Genomic DNA, 19,756 nt, shown 5'->3' on the forward strand with positions numbered 1-19,756 from the left:
ACAGAGATTTATTAGTGCTTTACTGTATGATTAAACATATAGGCCATGGGCTAGGAGGGTCCCACATGCACCCCCCCCCCAAACCTCCGAACCAATATTTTTCTGAACCCTTATGACCCACTGATCACAAATCCAAATGTTAACATTGCATAAGTTGGGATGAACTTCCGGTTATGACGTCATCAAGATGGCCGCCATCTCGAATTTCACTAAAAATTGAAAAATAGTCATAACATTAACATTTTTCAACCGAAGTAGACAAATGAGGTATCAAAATGACCACAATAGAACAACAAATACATATCAGGACCAAAAAAGCCAATATATGTAGTGATTTCTACGCAGGAAATGAAAAAATCGGATTTAAAGCTCAAAAATGGTGATTTTTCAGCAAATTTTTCATATTTTGTTTGACGCAGCAAAAATGTTTCCCAACAGCAATCTATTATTTCTTGTAAGTTTTTTGACCACTTGTCAATCAGTTTAAGCAACAAAAACAACCAAAACCAATGTTAACATCGTATAAGTTCCGGTTATGACATCATCAAGATGGCCACCATCTCGAATTTTACTGAAAAATGAAAAATAGTCATATCATTGACATTTTTCAAATGAAGAAGACAAATGAGGTATCAAAATGACCACAATAGAACAAAAAATACATGTCAGGACCAAATAATCCAATACATGTAGTGATTTGAACGCAGGAAATGAAAAAAAAATATTTTAAGCTCAAAAATGGTAATTTTTCAGCATTTTTTCATATTTGGCTTGACGCAGCAAAATTGTTTCCCAACAACAAATTATTATTCACAATCAGTTATTTGACCTCTTATCAATCTGTTAAAACAACAACAACAACAACAAAAATATATAGAAATGCAAAAGAGAATTGTTATACCATCATTTGGTTTACAAAACATCACCGGATGCGGCATATGATTGTTATTTTTTCCAAACCGCTAACACTACAGTTTCCTGGTGTCTTGGAATTTCCTGAATATAACATTGGCTATTGACGATTTATATCTTAACAAATTTGAATTTAAAGTTGGCTGAATATCTAAGTGGGACTTCAAAATAATCCATTTTCATGTTCGAAATTTTGTAGACTAGTAGCCTCTCAAATTGAATTGTTACAGCAAAACGCTAACAAATAGCTATAGGGTAGCAAATTAAAGTTCCGTAAATACCATGACACTTTTCGAAACATATTGTGTCTTTTAGAATGAGCACATCCATTGTTTATTTCCTGTGTATAACGCAAGGAAATATAAGATGGTTACTACAGTGTCACATATTTCTTTCACTAGTTCTTAATGCTAGTCATTTTCGTTGTGCGTGCTTTCTCGCCAGAGTGTCGTCTTCGACCTCGGTGACCTGATGTGACATTACATTATAGGGTTACCATCGTGGTTCTAACTTGTCAACTGTCCATGGTCAGAGTTAAGATCAGAAACATCGGCTTCAGGGATGTGGGAGCTCTTCCTGTTTCCAACCTAGTTTCACCTAGATTCACATATCGTTTATGATGTTCCAGACTTCTCCGGCATGATGGAAAAGACACCAGATCAACATTCTGCGGAGGGTTGAGTTGGTTCTCCTTAATTCGTATGAAGCACAATTCCTCATTCTTGTGAACCTCAGTGACCATAGGTGGCACAGGTGGATTCTTTGAGGTCATAAATGAGGTCTGCAGTGAAGTTTCACTCTTTGCCAAGTCTGGAAAGCACTTTAGATAACTTTTTACTGGAGAGTCTTCAATGGTCTCTTTGCGCATACACCAGATGTGACACAACCAGCACATTCAAGGGAGTGGGGAAAGTCAGACCAATGAAAAACATTTAACATTTATGCCCTCATTAATGACCTCGATGATATCACCTGTGCCATTCATGGTTGCACGAGGGTCCACAAGATTGATGAATAGTACTTCATACGAATTATGGAGTTATGTGCTAAAGAGAACCAATTCCACCATTGGAAGAATGTGCATCTGGTGTAATTTCCATTATGTCGGAGAAGTCTGAAACAGCATGTTAGAATCTGAAAGAGATCCCACATCCCTGAACCTGTTGTTCCTGATGTGAACTCTGGTCATGGATGGGTCATAAAAGGCTAGAACAACACTGCACTGGTAATGCAGTGTCACATGAGCTCATCGACATCGAAGACGTCGATCTGGCTTTCGACGAATTGGATACTGATATCTCGAGTACTCTGATTCGGACTGCATGTACCAGCTACCAGATATGCCGAGTCTCTTCAGTGGATAGGTCAGTGAGGCGAGAAAGCACGCACAATGATAATGGTTATCACTGAGAACCAGTGAAAGACATATTAGTGACATTGTAGTAACCATCTGACATTTTGCTTATGCTATGCATAGGAAATAAACAATGAATGTGCTCATTTTCAAAGACACAAACGCTTTGGGAACTGTTAATGATATTAACGGAAACACAGGCTTAGCTTAGGTTACATTTGTTACGCTATCAGTAGGTGTTGTGTTATTTTTGAGACGCTGCTAATCTACAAAATTGAGGGTATAACAATAATTCTTTTTTTGCATTTATATATGTTTTTGTTGTTATTTTTGGTTTTACTGATTGATAGCAGTTTAAATAACTGATTACGAGTAATAATTTGCTGTTGGGAAACATTTCTGCTGCGTCAAGCCAAGTTTGAAAAATTTGCTGAAAAATCACCATTTTTGAGCTTAAGAATGTAGTCTCGTGGTAAGGGAGATAGATCATGATTTTTTCATACAGACGCTTGAGTTATGACAGTGCCCCAAGCTCTTCAAGCATTTGAATGACCGCGATTTGATTAATACCCCCTTTTCTGAAGTTCGAATTTATGAATAAATTATTTTATTAGTTTGAAAAATAACAACACAAATAATCCTATCAATCTTAAATTGCTATTTTCTGGTAAATATATATTAATTAAACATTGTTAATGATTTTAAAACTAAAAGTATTGACATCTAGGCTATATTGTAACAGAAAATTCTGCAGTGATTGTATAAAAAGTATACATATTAGGGGAGATAACTCTATTGTGAATCCCGTCTTTTTCAATGAAAAATGAAGGTTTTTTGGTGCTAAAAATGCTCTATCTTGACAAATTGTGGTTCAATTTTCTTGAAAATTGACTGATTAAAAGCAACTTTGTCACTTTTTAGTCTGTTATTTTTCTATAAAAATTGAACTTCACAATTTTGATTTATTTTCATTTTGGTGAGAATATTTTAGGTAATTTACTTGCGTCTTTTTTACCTAATTTCCTCCAAAAATGATCACTAGAAATTAATTATGACGAGAAGTAAAGCATTTTCTTCAAAATAGGATTGATATATATCACATCAATTAAACAATATATATATCGTAGAACATTTTGTTAATTATTTTCATTTACAGGGCAGATTTAGTACAGACTAATGCTGTTTTATCATGTGCAGAATCTACTCAAAAATGGCAAATTTGAATATTTATTTAGAAAAAATGGATGGTTCAATTTCTTCGAAACTTTGACAGAAGATGCATAACAACATATTTACTTCATAAATCAAATATGAAAAATATTGAACGACAGGAAAATTTTGGGGAATGTGAGACTACCACCTTAAAAGCTTATTTTTTTATTTCTTCCGTACAAATCACTACACATATTGCATTATTTGGTCCTGATATGTATTTGTCGTTCTATTGTGGTCATTTTGATACCACATTTGTCTACTTTAGTTGAAAAATATCAGTGTTATGACTATTCTTCATTTTTAGTGAAATTCGAGATGGTGGCCATCTTGATGACGTCATAACCGGAACCTATACAATGTTAACATTGGTTTTTGTTGTTGTTGTTGTTTAAACTGATTGATAAGTGGTCAAAAAACTTATTAGAAATAATAGATTGTTGTTGGGAAACATTTTTGCTGCGTCAAACAAAATATGAAAAATTTGCTGAAAAATCACCATTTTTGAGCTTTAAATCCGATTTTTTCATTTCCTGCGTAGAAATCACTACATATATTGGATTTTTTGGTCCTGATTTGTATTTGTTGTTCTATTGTGGTCATTTTGATACCTCATTTGTCTACTTCGGTTGAAAAATGTTAATGTTATGACTATTTTTCAATTTTTAGTGAAATTCGAGATGGCGGCCATCTTGATGACGTCATAACCGGAAGTTCATCCCAACTTATGCAATGTTAACATTTGGATTTGTGATCAGTGGGTCATAAGGGTTCAGAAAAATATTGGTTCGGAGGTTTGGGGGGGGGGTGCATGTGGGACCCTCCTAGCCCATGGCCTAATAGCTCTTTTGCCAATTTTTCAATATGGTTTGTCAATATATATATATATCCCTATTGTCAATAGTAAAGTTTTATTATACTGTTCACAAGTGTAAAAGACTGCCCTTGTTACTGCTGTCAACAGACTAAGTATACAATGTATAAAATGTTCCAATGTTAAGTCATTACAGTTTATATGGGAATTTGACTAGGAACACATTTATACCTATAGTAATAGGGTAGTCATGTGTAGCAGTATTTTGCACGGAAATGGACAAATGCTACATCTTTTAAAAACAAAATGTTAAATTGAATGCTTTCTCTCAAATTTTTTTATCCGCTTGACTATTTCAAAATACACTGTACAAATAAAATTTTCAAGAAGAATTCATTTGGTTTCACATGCTAATTTTTGTACATTATAATACATCTATGGAGAATCAAACTGACTTGAACATCTTCCTTTTCAACCTCTCCTTATAACATGTTCTTTTATTATATTCTATACATGCATTTATAGACTTTTATGTCGACAGATTCAGGCGCATTCTATGAATTTATTCACGTCAGATTCTGAGAACTTAACTCTATTGATTCCGTGAATTTTTTAAGGGTCAAGTGCTCATTTTCGTCAACAATTTGATGCTATTATCCATGCTATTATCCTCGCCAGTTTTCAGTTAGACCCTAGTGATATTCGCCTCTTCATCTCTTCACTAATTCCCAGAATCTTTTTAACATAATATATCATTACCAGGTTCACCAAATATGTACTTGCACACAGTAGTGTTGCTATGGAGTTAACTCATTCACCCCTAAAGACTCTTTTGAATTCTCCCAAAACTGAAGCAGGAACAGTTTATTACACCATTTCAGGGGGTCAATGATTTAATCACAATTTCAGTGTAGTAACACAGTGTAATATCACAGGTACAGTTACATCAAGATAAGATAGTGTTAAGTTAAGATTGATGTCATATCATATCCCAATAACACCAGGTAAATGTTAACAATTTAGCTGGGCCTCATAAATAGCTTTCTTTGATGGCTAAGTGGAATATGCTGATGGGCAAATACAAATAATTTTATATGCACGAGTTAATTAACTAAAAGTATTCTGCATACAGACCTACAAAACGGTTTCTATAAATAGAATTATGATCCTCAAATAATCTAGTATGTATGGAAGCATACTTGTGAACCCTCCCTATTTTGGAGGGAGACTCACGATTTTGAATCCCCATTTTATGTCATTTTAGCAGGTCCAAATTCTTTAATATTCAAAATGTGAAAATCTGACTATACTATCAGAGAGAACTGGTCAAAATATGCAAAATCAACCTTTGATTTCTTAATAGAGGGTTACTAAGTAGACTTTCTTGAGGTTAAAAGCTTAAACACATGAAATTACCCCAATGGGAATTTATAAAGTTGGCAAGTATGATAGAAGTCATCATACCTTCAGGCAAAATAGTATGGTATGTGTGAGGATTTCATTAAGATATATGGTCAAACAAATAAATTCTTTTCCAATACCATTTCAACTCCTGTACGTAATGTTAATAATGCTTTGGTTACCCCAACACCTACAGCTGATTTCAAAAAACTTTCCTCAACAGACAATAAAACTATGATCACAGAAAACTGAAGTAAAACTCCTACCTTTCTTTGGTGACTATGGTGCAGGCAATCAGGTCGCTGTTGTCTACAATGAAAACAGCTTTCTTTAATAAGCAGCGAAAATGGGTTTATCTACATGCAATTACAATGGAGTGCATGAATTATATGTTCTTGTCTTGAAATTTATATGGTCTTAACATCACAAAAAAGTCTCATTCTCTACACCCTGATCATTTTTCACTTGATATTGTTTTTCTACATTTGTTTTCATGCTTTTGCAAAATTCATTTATAAATTTGTTTGTTTTAAAAACATATTTCCATTTTATTTTTGTTCTACGGTAGTTAAACCTAAATCACGAGTCCTGAAGCTTTTTTACTTTCAGTTCAGGAAGTTTCTTTCCATAAAAAGAAATTCCAGGCAAACTTTGTGACAATTAATGTGACAACTTTATATACAATTTCTTGGGAACAGTTTGATATCAGAAATGTTTTGTAAGCTTTATCTTCAATCTATTGTAAATGGCATTAAAAGGTTGAGCAGGCTTTGAAGACATATAATGTAACGACGATCTATCAGATTAGCTCCAGGTTGATCTGTAGTATTGTGACATTTATTGTATGCACCAGGATGACACTGGTGATTTAATTAATTGTAATAAGGATATTTTATTGTCCATCTGCTAGGATGGAAGTCCAAGGTATAAAACCAATAAGTTACTATATGAGTGTTTTATTGGGATAAGCAAACCTAGACTAGTCTGCTATTGGATGAGATGGGATATGACATTCTTTAGTAACACTGTATACACACTCTTGAGTTCAGGGTAGGGGCTGGAGTGGCCATATAATTAAGTACCAGCAGTAGTTCGTCCAGACATATTACACCAAGCCATCCATCACATGGTTGTGAGTTCAAATCCCATGTGGGGTAGTAAATTGCCAGGTACTGACCATTGTTCTACACTGGTTGCTGGTTTTCTCCAGCTACTCTGGCTTTCTTTCACCTATAAACCTGACACATTCTTATATGACCCTGACTGTTATTAGGACGTTATACACCAATCAATCCATAAATCATGGTTGGATCCCATAAAAAGTTTAATATACAGTACTATGACCTAAACAAACTAGATGAAAAATTCCATGTCTAGTCATTAATCAGTTATATTTGGTGTTATAGGAAATGAAGGGAGAAAGGTAATTCTTTTTATTATTTTTTGAGATAGGTCATCGTTTTTATTATTAGAGTTTTAACAATACATGGCCTGACAACGATTCAGATTTACTCACAGGGGCAGTACTGGGCCCTGGTCTTTTTCTACGGAATACATTTTTTTGTTTTGTTTTTTATCACAGCCAGTCACATAAATTGTGTTGTGTAAACTATTTGTGACAACAAATGGTATGAGATAATAAAATGACAGTTAATAACTAGCTTGTTACCTGTATGACATCAGGTAAATGAATTACCTGTGGTGGTTAATCAGCGTCTGGCAGACTCGCTAACAATACTTTATAGTCTGTGATAACATTAGACGGTACACCTGATTTAGTACCTAATCATACATACACTATGACACACTTACCTCTTCAAGGAACGTTATAAATAGACTAGAATTCCAAAAAATTCTTAAACAAACTCAATGGAGTGGGGACAGACTTCTATGTATATATATATCACCTAATATTCCAGAAAAGTCATGTCTCGTGCCAAATATGTAATAAGTGTTAAGGTATACGAGTATACCAATGCATGATTTCTGAGAATGTTCTGGAAATTTTGGAATTCAAATACCTAAACAAGTTATACTGAAACTCACATAAAAGGCTTAAAAATGGATTTATTAAAAGTTCAAAGAATTTGATAAGCTACAAGTCTTTAGACAAGATTGTTTTCAGCATTTATAGGAAGAAACATAATCACATACACATGGCAGCCATACATATAAAGATTCAACAGCATAAAATTTGAAGATCCAATTAAAAGGTTTATAAAATTCAAGTATCAATTACCAGGGTTGAACTGAAGCTTAATTCACTAAGACCACGATTTGGACACCTTCACACAAGCTTTTTCTTTAGTAAGAAGGAGCCATTTGCCCATTTATAAAATACTCATTGAGATCGAGGATTTCGGACACCTTCACACAAGCTTTTTCTTTAGTAAGAGGGAGCCATTTGCCCATTTATAAAATACTCATTGAGATCGAGGATTTCGGACACCTTCACACAAGCTTTTTCTTTAGTAAGAGGGAGCCATTTGCCCATTTATAAAATACTCACTGAGGTCGAGGATTTCGGACACCCTCACACAAGCTTTTTCTTTAATAAGAGGGAGACATTTGCCCATTCATGAAATACTGAGGTCGAGGATTTCAGACACCTTCACACAAGCTTTTTCTTTAGTAAGTGGGAGCCATTTGCCCATTTATAAAATACTCACTAAGGTCGAGGATTTCGGACACCTTCACACAAGCTTTTTCTTTAGTAAAAGGGAGCCATTTGCCCATTTATAAAATACTCACTGAGGTCGAGCTCCTTAGTAAGAGGGAGCCATTTGCCCATTTATAAAATACTCACTGAGGTTGGGGATTTCGGACACCTTCACACAAGCTTTTTCTTTAGTAAGTGGGAGCCATTTGCCCATTTATAAAATACTCACTAAGGTCGAGGATTTCGGACACCTTCACACAAGCTTTTTCTTTAGTAAAAGGGAGCCATTTGCCCATTTATAAAATACGCACTGAGGTCGAGCTCCTTAGTAAGAGGGAGCCATTTGCCCATTTATAAAATACTCACTGAGGTTGGGGATTTCGGACACCTTCACACAAGCTTTTTCTTTAGTAAGTGGGAGCCATTTGCCCATTTATAAAATACTCACTAAGGTCGAGGATTTCGGACACCTTCACACAAGCTTTTTCTTTAGTAAAAGGGAGCCATTTGCCCATTTATAAAATACTCACTGAGGTCGAGCTCCTTAGTAAGAGGGAGCCATTTGCCCATTTATAAAATACTCACTGAGGTTGGGGATTTCGGACACCTTCACACAAGCTTTTTCTTTAGTAAGTGGGAGCCATTTGCCCATTTATAAAATACTCACTAAGGTCGAGGATTTCGGACACCTTCACACAAGCTTTTTCTTTAGTAAAAGGGAGCCATTTGCCCATTTATAAAATACTCAGAGGTCGAGCTCCTTAGTAAGAGGGAGCCATTTGCCCATTTATAAAATACTCACTGAGGTCGAGCTCCTTAGTAAGAGGGAGCCATTTGCCCATTTATAAAATACTCACTGAGGTTGGGGATTTCGGACACCTTCACACAAGCTTTTTCTTTAGTAAAAGGGAGCCATTCGCCCATTTATAAAATACTCACTGAGGTCGAGGATTTCGGACACCTTCACACAAGCTTTTTCTTTAGTAAGAGGGAGCCATTTGCCCATTTATAAAATACTCACTGAGGTCGAGGATTTCGGACACCTTCACACAAGCTTTTTCTTTAGTAAGAGGGAGCTGTTTTTCCTCTTCATGCATCAGACACAGAGACAGATCTCGCACCATGATGAATACCCCAATAGCCTGGAAACATTTAAAAATATTTTCTTAAAAAATAATGTCATATAATTAAAGCAAACATAAAAGAAATTTACAAAGAATGTCAAATCCAAACATCAGTATATAAATATATACCATACATCTGGTTATTTTTATGGGGCTTATATTTTGGCGATTTTGCAGCTACGTAAAATATGATCACACAAATTTGAATCATATAAACCTGAAAGCCAGACGGCAAAAATTTCAAACTGTTGATATTTAATGTTCAAGTTTTTTCAGTGAAAATTATTAAAATTTTGACCCCTGGAAACAACTGGTCAAGAGTGGTGTCATGTGGGATTACTATGATTCAAAATACCATGTTTCCACGGGTATGCTCGCCCTTTTCTCCTCCAGGGAAATAGGTAGACTACTAACTATAAAGTAGTGTAACTTTTTAAAAATAACGCTATAATCATCATCATTTAGGGTAGTATTCAATCTGGTCTGACACATCCTTCATACTATGATATCAACTGATTTAGAAGGATTTTTCAAAGTTTTCAATCATTATTTGATTTCTATCTGGATCTTTCAAACTAATGTATGACTTGTAGTTTGACCTTAAAAGACTTTGGTTGTTGATGGGCTATAAAACTCCAACAAACAAACAAAATCAAAGTTTTTATAGGAAGGTAATGTTTGGGTAGAAATGTCCCCAGTTGAATTTGAAGAGTCAGAAGAATGAAGCCTGTGTAAAGTTTTTTTTTTTTTTTTAAATAGAAATAATATAACTAAAACAAGTTGTTTTAACTCATTCACCTCTGAAGACACATTTAGGCTGGTCTGAATCAACAGCTAGACTTCTTATCCGAAAGAAAGTAAAATTTGTTTTGAGAAGCCATAATGATATATCTAACCACAAAGAGCATGTACATGAGGGTGCTTTGATATTTATATCAATAGGTGCAATATAAGGTGATGTTAGGCTATAATATGTCAGGTTTTGTCCATTCTCATAAACCAGAGAGACATCTTACGTAAGAATAATGTACCTACAAGAAGCCATCAAAGGAAGTGTAATAATCATTCATCAGCCAATCAAATATCAACTACACTAAATTACTGATGAGAAATGTGAGAAAAAGTGACATTCAATTCTATGAAAACTTCCTGTTTGACTTTGGAAATACCCTTGAGTGGAGTGTTATGGTGTTGTGGTTTTAAACATTTCGCAAAAATTAAATCATCAGCTAAATAACAATTACAGCAATAAACTGATTGGATTTGAACACAAGAACAGCAGGAAATGTGACTTGGTTTCCGTCTGATCATAAATATTCCTAGAAACTAACAATACTATCAATTATCACTGACAAGTACCATTATGGTAAGATGTGACAGGGCTAGCTTGTATAATCACTGACATTTGATGAACTCTCAGCCTACTTTCACTGCAACTTTTAAGTAAGTTTATAAAAGATTTTTCTTACGACTGGTAACACGAAGTATTTCTATGAAAGTCGAAGTCTAGCAAAGGGAAAAGAGCAAAGTGCAATATGAATACCCGATAAGGAAACTATGATTAACTGACCATAGCTTGTTTCCTGTTTCATAATTTCTTGTGTACATGAATAGAAAATTGAATATTCCTATGTGTATAGAATTTCTAATTGTGATACAAAATAATCATGGTTCAGGGTACAAAATACACATTATTATGTCACACTAAACATCCTTTCATGACAGCATTTTTGTTTTTCATTTATAATGACTATTGCATTGGTTGTCTTTTAAGATTAAACCTAAAAAGAAAAGATGAATTTCAATTTGATTTAAAACACAGTTGTGATGTCCTCCATTGTCTTTCTATTACAGACATCACTTGTGTCTGTCCAATGTTACCTTCAGTAGTCCAATATTTCATATAATAGACAGTTTTTGGCTTATATCCCTACTTACTCATAATCATACATTGCACTCCCTACAAGGTTAACAACATTATTTTGTAATGGATTTATTTCAAGAAATAGTGACTTTAGCCCTTTAACTCCTAAACTAAAGAAGCACTCCAATGTAAGCACTATTTACAAAGAGAAACTGTGTCAGCTAGCTATATAGGTCTGATATTGAAATGGAAAGAGATCGTACAGAAATATATGTATAAATGCTGCCACCGTGCCACCAACACTGACACTGCCAATAAAGTAATACTTATATCAGTCTGCTTAAATTTCTGCACGACATACAAAAACATCACCTAGCCATTGAAAATAATTATGTTACGGGTATGCATAAAGGTAATCGTTCTAAAAATGAACTTTGAACTTCTGTGTAACGCAAGCAATGGCTAAGGTTACAGATTTTGGTAGACTAATTGAACTTTAGAACATACGATATGTCAAGATCAATGAGGAAGTGGTATTTATCTGGTTCTTGGAATCAGGGATTTCTTCGCTGACCTGAAGTAATCCTCTTTAATACACTAAGTGTAATGTCTGATATCTTATATAAACAGAGGCATTTACATAACCAGTGTCAAATAAACAAAGCATCTACAATAAAATCAAGTTTATAACATTTTCATCATTTACATTTGGTGGACTGTGATGCAAAAATCATACTCTAAATAAATAATGCAACCTCCATATTAAAATGCTCCTTATTTCTTTCTGACCTTTTTAAAGTTATTTTTTCCACAGCTTACATTTTGGTTTCCTAATACACACCGTTCTTTTTCTAATTTTTTCAGCACCCTGGGCACGATTTACTCTACAACAATAAAAGAGCTGCAATAGCATTTGGGTTGCATGTTCAAAACCGTGGTGGGTGCAATTTGCTATACACTAACTGTAGGTTGAAGAGTTTTCTCTGGGTCATTAAGTCTTTTCTCCACCTCCACCTCCTATAACCCTGATGATATTCTTTAATGACCATGCCTGTTAGAGACTTTTTAGCAATGACAATGTATGTTACACAAAACACATATACAATACATGTATACAAAATAAATAAGGTCTGTTGCACTCATGACTTTGTACGACTGGTGTAAATCCCCCTATTAGTTGATCATCTGATAACAGGGACAGCTACTGTAGTTATAAAGGGGGAATGACCTCTGCTTCTGTTTCCTTGGTTTTTCCTGGAACACTTCTATAAATACCACCAGTCCTAACAACAGCCCAGCATGGCCCTATAGAGTTATACTTGTTATATAGTGGACAGGCTTGGGTTAACACAGTTCTTGATAACTGACAGATTAAGAGCAGAGAGATTTCTATTTGACTTGTACAAAATACATTCAGTCCCACTCAAAACTTACTTAGAAATGAAATATTCATGACAGAGTTCTCTAACCTTTGCATTCATTGGTAGTGTACATGTACCTGACTAAAACTTACTTACAAATGACAGATTAAGGGTAGAGTTGTCTAACCTTTTCACAAGTAAGGAGAGTTAATTAACCACAAGTGGATAACCACATCACTTAAATACTTAAATCTCCAGGCGGACAGCATTCGCCGAACTTAATCCTTCAAATCCTCTTTTTACTTTAGCAGAATTTATGTTTTCAAAGACAGGCTTGACATCTGACATAGTCTGAAATAATATAACTATATATATGTTGTTTCTGAGAACTGCTCCACTACAGGCCTATAAGGCACACAAGTCAGACCTAGTGTGACTAAGATTACAAATAGTTTAAAAAAAAAGAAGAAGAAAAAACCACCTTTCTGTGGTAGTAAACCCACAATGATAATACTAGTATGTATTATGTAAATATGAAATATGATATTAATATGGTAAGTATGAATAAATAACTGTAAACCCAGTTTGAAATGTATGTATGCTCATAGTAATTAATTGGTAAGCAACAAACTTAGCATATAAATGAATGGGAGCCATAGAAATATTATTCATATAGGGCAACCAAAAAACACACCTAGCCTGCAGCCCACAAATATAGACACAGAAACAAGTATCTGGTCGACCAGAGTTCAGTAGACAGAAAGTGTGTAATGATAGCATACTGCACTATCATTCTGTATAAAGCTAGATTAATCTGAGCTACATGGGAGGACACCTGTTACAGCAAAAGTTGGACAGCAGAATTTGGTCTGCAATTATCAACATATCATATGTTAAATAGTTGTTATATCCTAACATAGGTGGTCCATTAGAGCGTAATTATATAGAATAAAAGCTTTAAAAAATCCTGAATAAAATATTACTTTAAATCATGAGACTTTAACAGGTTCATGTGTTTTAGAAAGAATTTACCATTAAAGGTTCATGTAAATTCTGCATAACAGAAACAGATGTCAATAATTTGCAAACCAGGTTGTTCCCCACTGTGTATGTAACAGCAACTAGTATAATTATATTTAATGACTTTGTAAAACAGTAAAATGACTGATGGTGAGTTGGATATGCTTATAATGATAAACAGTGATGACAGAAATCTGTCAACAGTGTGGCCCTCTATCAACACAGACAATGCATACAACATTATCATCATACTTACTGACATTGTTACGAACATGCAAGATTAATTTGTATCTGACAAAATCTGGAGTTCCATAGAAAAACTACCACCCTATAGCTACATATAACCAAGAAATGTATAAATTCTAGTACAAATACAAAAACCTTTCTCTATATAAAATGATTTCGCAGAACTGAAATATAATCTGTACCCTATTGTACCGTTGAGGATCACATGATACATTTCAGTACCAATCTCCAGTCTCTTTGTCAACAACCTCTCAGATATAAATGACTTATTTCTCACACACAACCATGTTTGAATAAATGATGTGTTTATGTTTTGCTCATGTTTTAAATTTCATAAGGCTTATATTTCACAGTTAACCCAATATAGAGTCTTGATAAACAACCACACCTTGCTAGCATTATGCAGTAAACAATTTTATCCAACTTAAATTTTGGCAGTGACAAAAAAAAAAAAAATCTACTATTTGATAAAAACTTAAATTGCCACACAAATATTATAGGTAAATGTCATATTGATAAAATGCTTTTGTTTTTGATAAATCAGGGGTTTCCTGTTTTTGATCTATTAGGGGTTTCCTACCACATTTTTTTTTTCAATTGCAGTGTTTTTTTCACCAAAATAGAAACAAGCCAAATTTTGAAAAGAAAGTATGGTATATGAAAGCGTTGTTGAATGGTTTATTTCTCCAGTGTTTACCAGTAAAGTGATAACAGAAATTATTATACCTCAAGTGAGAATCCTGCATTCTGATTGGTCGAGAGATATTTGGTATTTTACACTATCACATGGCAGTTAGCATTATAACAATGGGAGACAATAGACACGTTCGTAGCAACCCCCTAGCAACAGGTGATAGTGTATTTTTGACAGTGCAAAATATTAACCGCTCGAAAAAGATGCGCACTCGTTTCTTTTTCCGACGCTATCTTTGTTTTTGAAGCGATGCTTCGAAATTTATCTGGAGCTATTCAGTAAATAGTTTTGCCAAATTAGTCTGTCTATCAATATCTTTTTTTTTTCAAATTAAGTTCGGAGCTTTCCGTTTACAAATATTCGCTTACCGTCCAAGCGCTCGGTGATTAGGTGAACGGAAGACATGCGATTACAAGCGTCTTCATGACGTTGCTAATGTTGTTAACAGACGACAGGACGAAACCAAAATTCATTGAGCTTTACAAAAACGTAAAGATTTCAACAAACGCAGGAGACAAGACAACAAGAATATTTCATTGAATGCTTGTTGTGAGTATTATTTTTACAATGCAATGGTAATAAGCACTACTAAGTACAGTATGGAAGCTGATATGTTATTTTACTGCCGACGGTGATATAAGTAAAATGTTGCAATAGATTGCAAATACTTGAAAACTAGTTTTATTTCTAGACTTCCGGTATAATAAAATAAATACAACCTGCATTAGAGGGTGACAGTGCCTAGTGTCACCCCGCGGAATATCATTGTCACCCTCGGCTTCGCCTCGGGTGACAGTGATATCCTCAGGATGACACTATGCACTGTCACCCTCTAATGCAGGAAGAATTTATATAATACTGCAAATATTTCAACTAGACTATTCAAAATGGCTAAATCAGATAATGCCAACAAGATGAAAACACGACTAAATCTGTATGATCTTTTTATGACCAGTAGTGTCAGATAAAGTCAATAGTAGCTTTCATGGTGTCGGTGAACAAGTAAAATGTAGTTTATGTCTTGTTTCAATTATTTCACTTGAAGCCTAGCTATGTTTTTTAATATTTTTGATTTTCCTTTTGAGGCAGCTGCTAGCCATTTTCTTTATTTCTCATACGACATTGGTTGAACGTGATGATGGAAACTTGATAAATACTTACAGGTAGAAAAACACTTCTTTTTTTGTTATCATAACACACCTGTACATGAAGATTGTCAGCTTAAACAATTCAAAGAACAGGTAGTATTTTGTAGATAGCGGAGTTCTAAGAAACATCTTTAACTGTATCAGTGTTACATCTGATCCCATCACGAGCTAAGCACTTACAGATACGAACTCCAGTTAACCTTCAAGTATGACGTCATGCCTGAATAGGTTTTATATGACAATCAATCTTCTGAAATACCATTTATGTTAAAAAGGTGAAAAGGTGAAGAGAAATCACAGTGAATTGCCTTCTTAAGATTATTCAGTGGAAAAGCTATGGTACTAACGACAAATTGGATGAACTTACTCATTCATCCCTTCAGACACATTCAAACTCTACTGATACAAAGGCTGGTACGAATGAGTTAACTATAAATACAATAACAGTTAAGTTAATCCAACCACACAAGCAGACAAAAACTGTGTAAAATCCTGAAAAACCACATCCAAGTTTTTGGCAATCATACTTTTCTTGATTAATTAGTGTCCCAAATGGGTTTGTCACATAGATATAGGGATATCTAAACTTAAATGACAGATTTAGGCTTGAGAAATGACCAGTGAAAACCTTTCATCAGGATAGAGATATCTTTATACTTGACAGGCCAATTATTTGAATATTTCTCTCCCAAACTTAGAAAAAAACAACAATAAATGAAATTTGTTTAGAACATTTTTATCACACCATCTCCATAACACATTCAACAAAATCAATGACACAATTTTCAGACATTCTGACAGTGCTAGCATGTTAAGTGTCGTGTCCTGTGTTTGTAACAGTCTGAATCATTGCGCCTGACTTCATACTTCTGTACTAACTACTGATAAAGAATGAGGAGTGTTACATAAGAGCATTGTTCTAGGAATATAGCTATCTGTGCAATCGCAAAGTTACTCGAGATAACATTGAGTAAGCTAATGAATTTACAGGGGTATATACCGACAAATATCTTGATGTGTTCATTTATTAAATTACAAGATATAAAAGTATTTTAATGTGATTGCTATTATTTTTTTGCTAGGAATAATGTTGTTAAATTGTATATTTATGTATTGCATAATTGTGCATATAAGTAAGTCCTTTTTTTACATCCTGATGTTTTCAGGGGAAAGAGATTAGTCAACTGAAGCTCTAGTTCACAAAATGTCACATCCTGTTTACAAAACAAAAGGTTAGAGTACCTAGGAAATCAAATGGGATTAAACAGGGAATTTTAGTGGTTTTAGTGCAAATTTGTGATATCAAATCTTGAATGATAAAAACTCCCCCAAAAAAACTTAAGAAGAAACTTATTTAGAAACTACAAATTTAAAATTTCTGTGATTTCAAATTACCTTATATTTTATTTCATGAAATTTTGATAAAGATTGAACTGGAATTTATTCAACAAGGCTCTCCAGTGGTCCCAAAATCATTTTGACATTGTAGTCTGGAAAACTCACAATCTGGACAGAAATATTATAATACAATGCAACAGAATTTTCATTGACTAAATGGACTGACTTTTTGACAGACCTAAAACAATTTGCAATCTGGACAGCTTGGGATGAGGATGCAAGGGTCCACTGTATACATCACATGCAAGTGTTCCTGCTAAAACAATCTATCACCTTTGTCATATCTAAAGTTTCTGTTCTTTTTCTCCCCCTTTCCATTAAGGTATACTGCAATCATGTACAAAGAATATTCTTTTATTGTTGCACTCACACATTATTTCATAGATTTAAATTATATACCATATTCGACCAAATAAGCACTGAGGGCACTTAAAAATGGATCAAAGAAGTGGGCACTTAATAGCACCAAACTTTGACTAACCTTGAATTTGCAAAAGAAATCAATCAATTAGGAAACCTACAGTATCATATATATTTAGTCTGTGCTGATTGGGTCGAATACGGTATAACTAGAATAGCTGCAACATGTTTTTATTCTTAACAAATGATTTCTATGTAGAAGTAATCGAAGAGCAATAATGACATAGCAAGTAGTATCAATGTATAAAAAAGGCCATTTTCCACACAGAATATTGGTTCTCTAAACCTATAACAAGAGCTCTATTGAAAGTCATCCTAATAAGGAGGGGTCGTGGTGATTGTTTGGTTTAGATGTCCCATACACATTACCAAAAGGCCTCTACACCACATGCACTACATCACAGGTCTGAGTAGTTGACAAGTACTGACATCTGTTAGGTGGTAGTTCTCCCGAGTACTTCTGCAATTCTATCTACCACCTCCTAAACGTGGCATGTCCTAAATGACCTTGGATTTTAATAGGATGTTAAACTAGACAGCTTAGGCAATAGCATTGCTATAAATAGAGAAACTGTTGGGAGTGTAACAGGGTTAGCCACTCAGACCCACTATATATGTACAGTGGATCTCATATCTGAATAGACTACATTGAAACATCGATATTCTGATAAAAGTTATTACTTTGTGATGCACTGCGTTATCAAATTTCAAACAGAAACAACATGCTTCAGTTGTAAGCATCTGTCTGAGTCACAATAAAATACTTTAAAAATAGCTCACAAAACCATAACTTTTATTTAAGTCAATGGACTATATTTAGTTTTAATGCTTTGTTTTTTATTTCAATGTGCTGCTCAAAGGAAACATTAAAGTTATCATTATTGGTGCTGTAGTATATCCAACATCTATTTTGAGACTTTATGCCACTCTCTTGCAGGTGTCTCCTACCTGTTAATCTTAATTTGTTTTTATGTCTTAATTTACAATTTATATAAAAGAACGGGAGTTGTTTATCTATCCAATAAATATTCAAATAGCTGAGAGATCTAAAATGTAGTTTATTGATTAGTGAAGCAGTAATCTGTATTTACAGAGATTCTATAGATATACATATACCCATATTAATATCAACAGAGATTCTATAGATATACATATACCAATATTAATATCAACAGAGATTCTATAGATATACATATACCCATATTAATATTAACAGAGATTCTATAGATATACATATACCCATATTAATATTAACAGAGATTCTATAGATATACATATACCCATATTAATATTAACAGAGATTCTATAGATATACATATACCCATATTAATATTAACAGAGATTCTATAGATATACATATACCCATATTAATATTAACAGAGATTTTATAGATATACATATACCCATATTAATATTAACAGAGATTCTATAGATATACATATACCCATATTAATATTAACAGAGATTCTATAGATATACATATACCCATATTAATATTAACAGAGATTTTATAGATATACATATACCCATATTAATATTAACAGAGATTCTATAGATATACATATACCCATATTAATATTAACAGAGATTCTATAGATATACATATACCCATATTAATATTAACAGAGATTCTATAGATATACATATACCCATATTAATATTAACAGAGATTTTATAGATATACATATACCCATATTAATATTAACAGAGATTTTATAGATATACATATACCCATATTAATATTAGAGAATTCAGTTACTTATTAAGAAGGTTCAAAACCTTAACTGCTGAATTTGACATACAAAACTTATGAACCTTCCCCCCCCCCACCTCCCCTTTAAAAAATATAACTTAATTTACTCTTATGAAGAATAGTTCTATTTTTCCTGTTTTCTATTGATAAATTCATACAAAACCAAACTGGACTGTTATTACTGTCGATAAAGAAATATTTGCACTAGTTTATATCTGTCTTGTTTACATGAAATCCTAGTCTTGTACCACTCGGAATATGAATGACAAAACTAACACATGGTCATGTGCTAACTATCAAGGCTTCTACACTAGGAAATCTGTTATCTAAATATGGGTCACGATAAAACATATCTCAAGTGTTTTCACTTTCAAGA

General features: G+C 33.7%; 1 protein-coding gene across 1 annotated transcript in view; it reads right to left on the reverse strand.

Annotated features, from left to right (window-relative positions):
• Positions 1-19,756, reverse strand: part of LOC138323282 (protein CLEC16A-like) — a 58,035-nt gene that overhangs the window by 17,478 nt on the left and 20,801 nt on the right. Inside the window, 2 exon segments of the mRNA XM_069267758.1 lie at positions 5,960-6,002; positions 9,374-9,494. Of these exon segments, the coding sequence (XP_069123859.1) occupies positions 5,960-6,002; positions 9,374-9,494 (164 nt within the window).

This window comes from Argopecten irradians, chromosome 5, assembly GCF_041381155.1.
Source record: "Argopecten irradians isolate NY chromosome 5, Ai_NY, whole genome shotgun sequence".
In the NCBI taxonomy this organism is placed as follows: domain Eukaryota; kingdom Metazoa; phylum Mollusca; class Bivalvia; order Pectinida; family Pectinidae; genus Argopecten; species Argopecten irradians.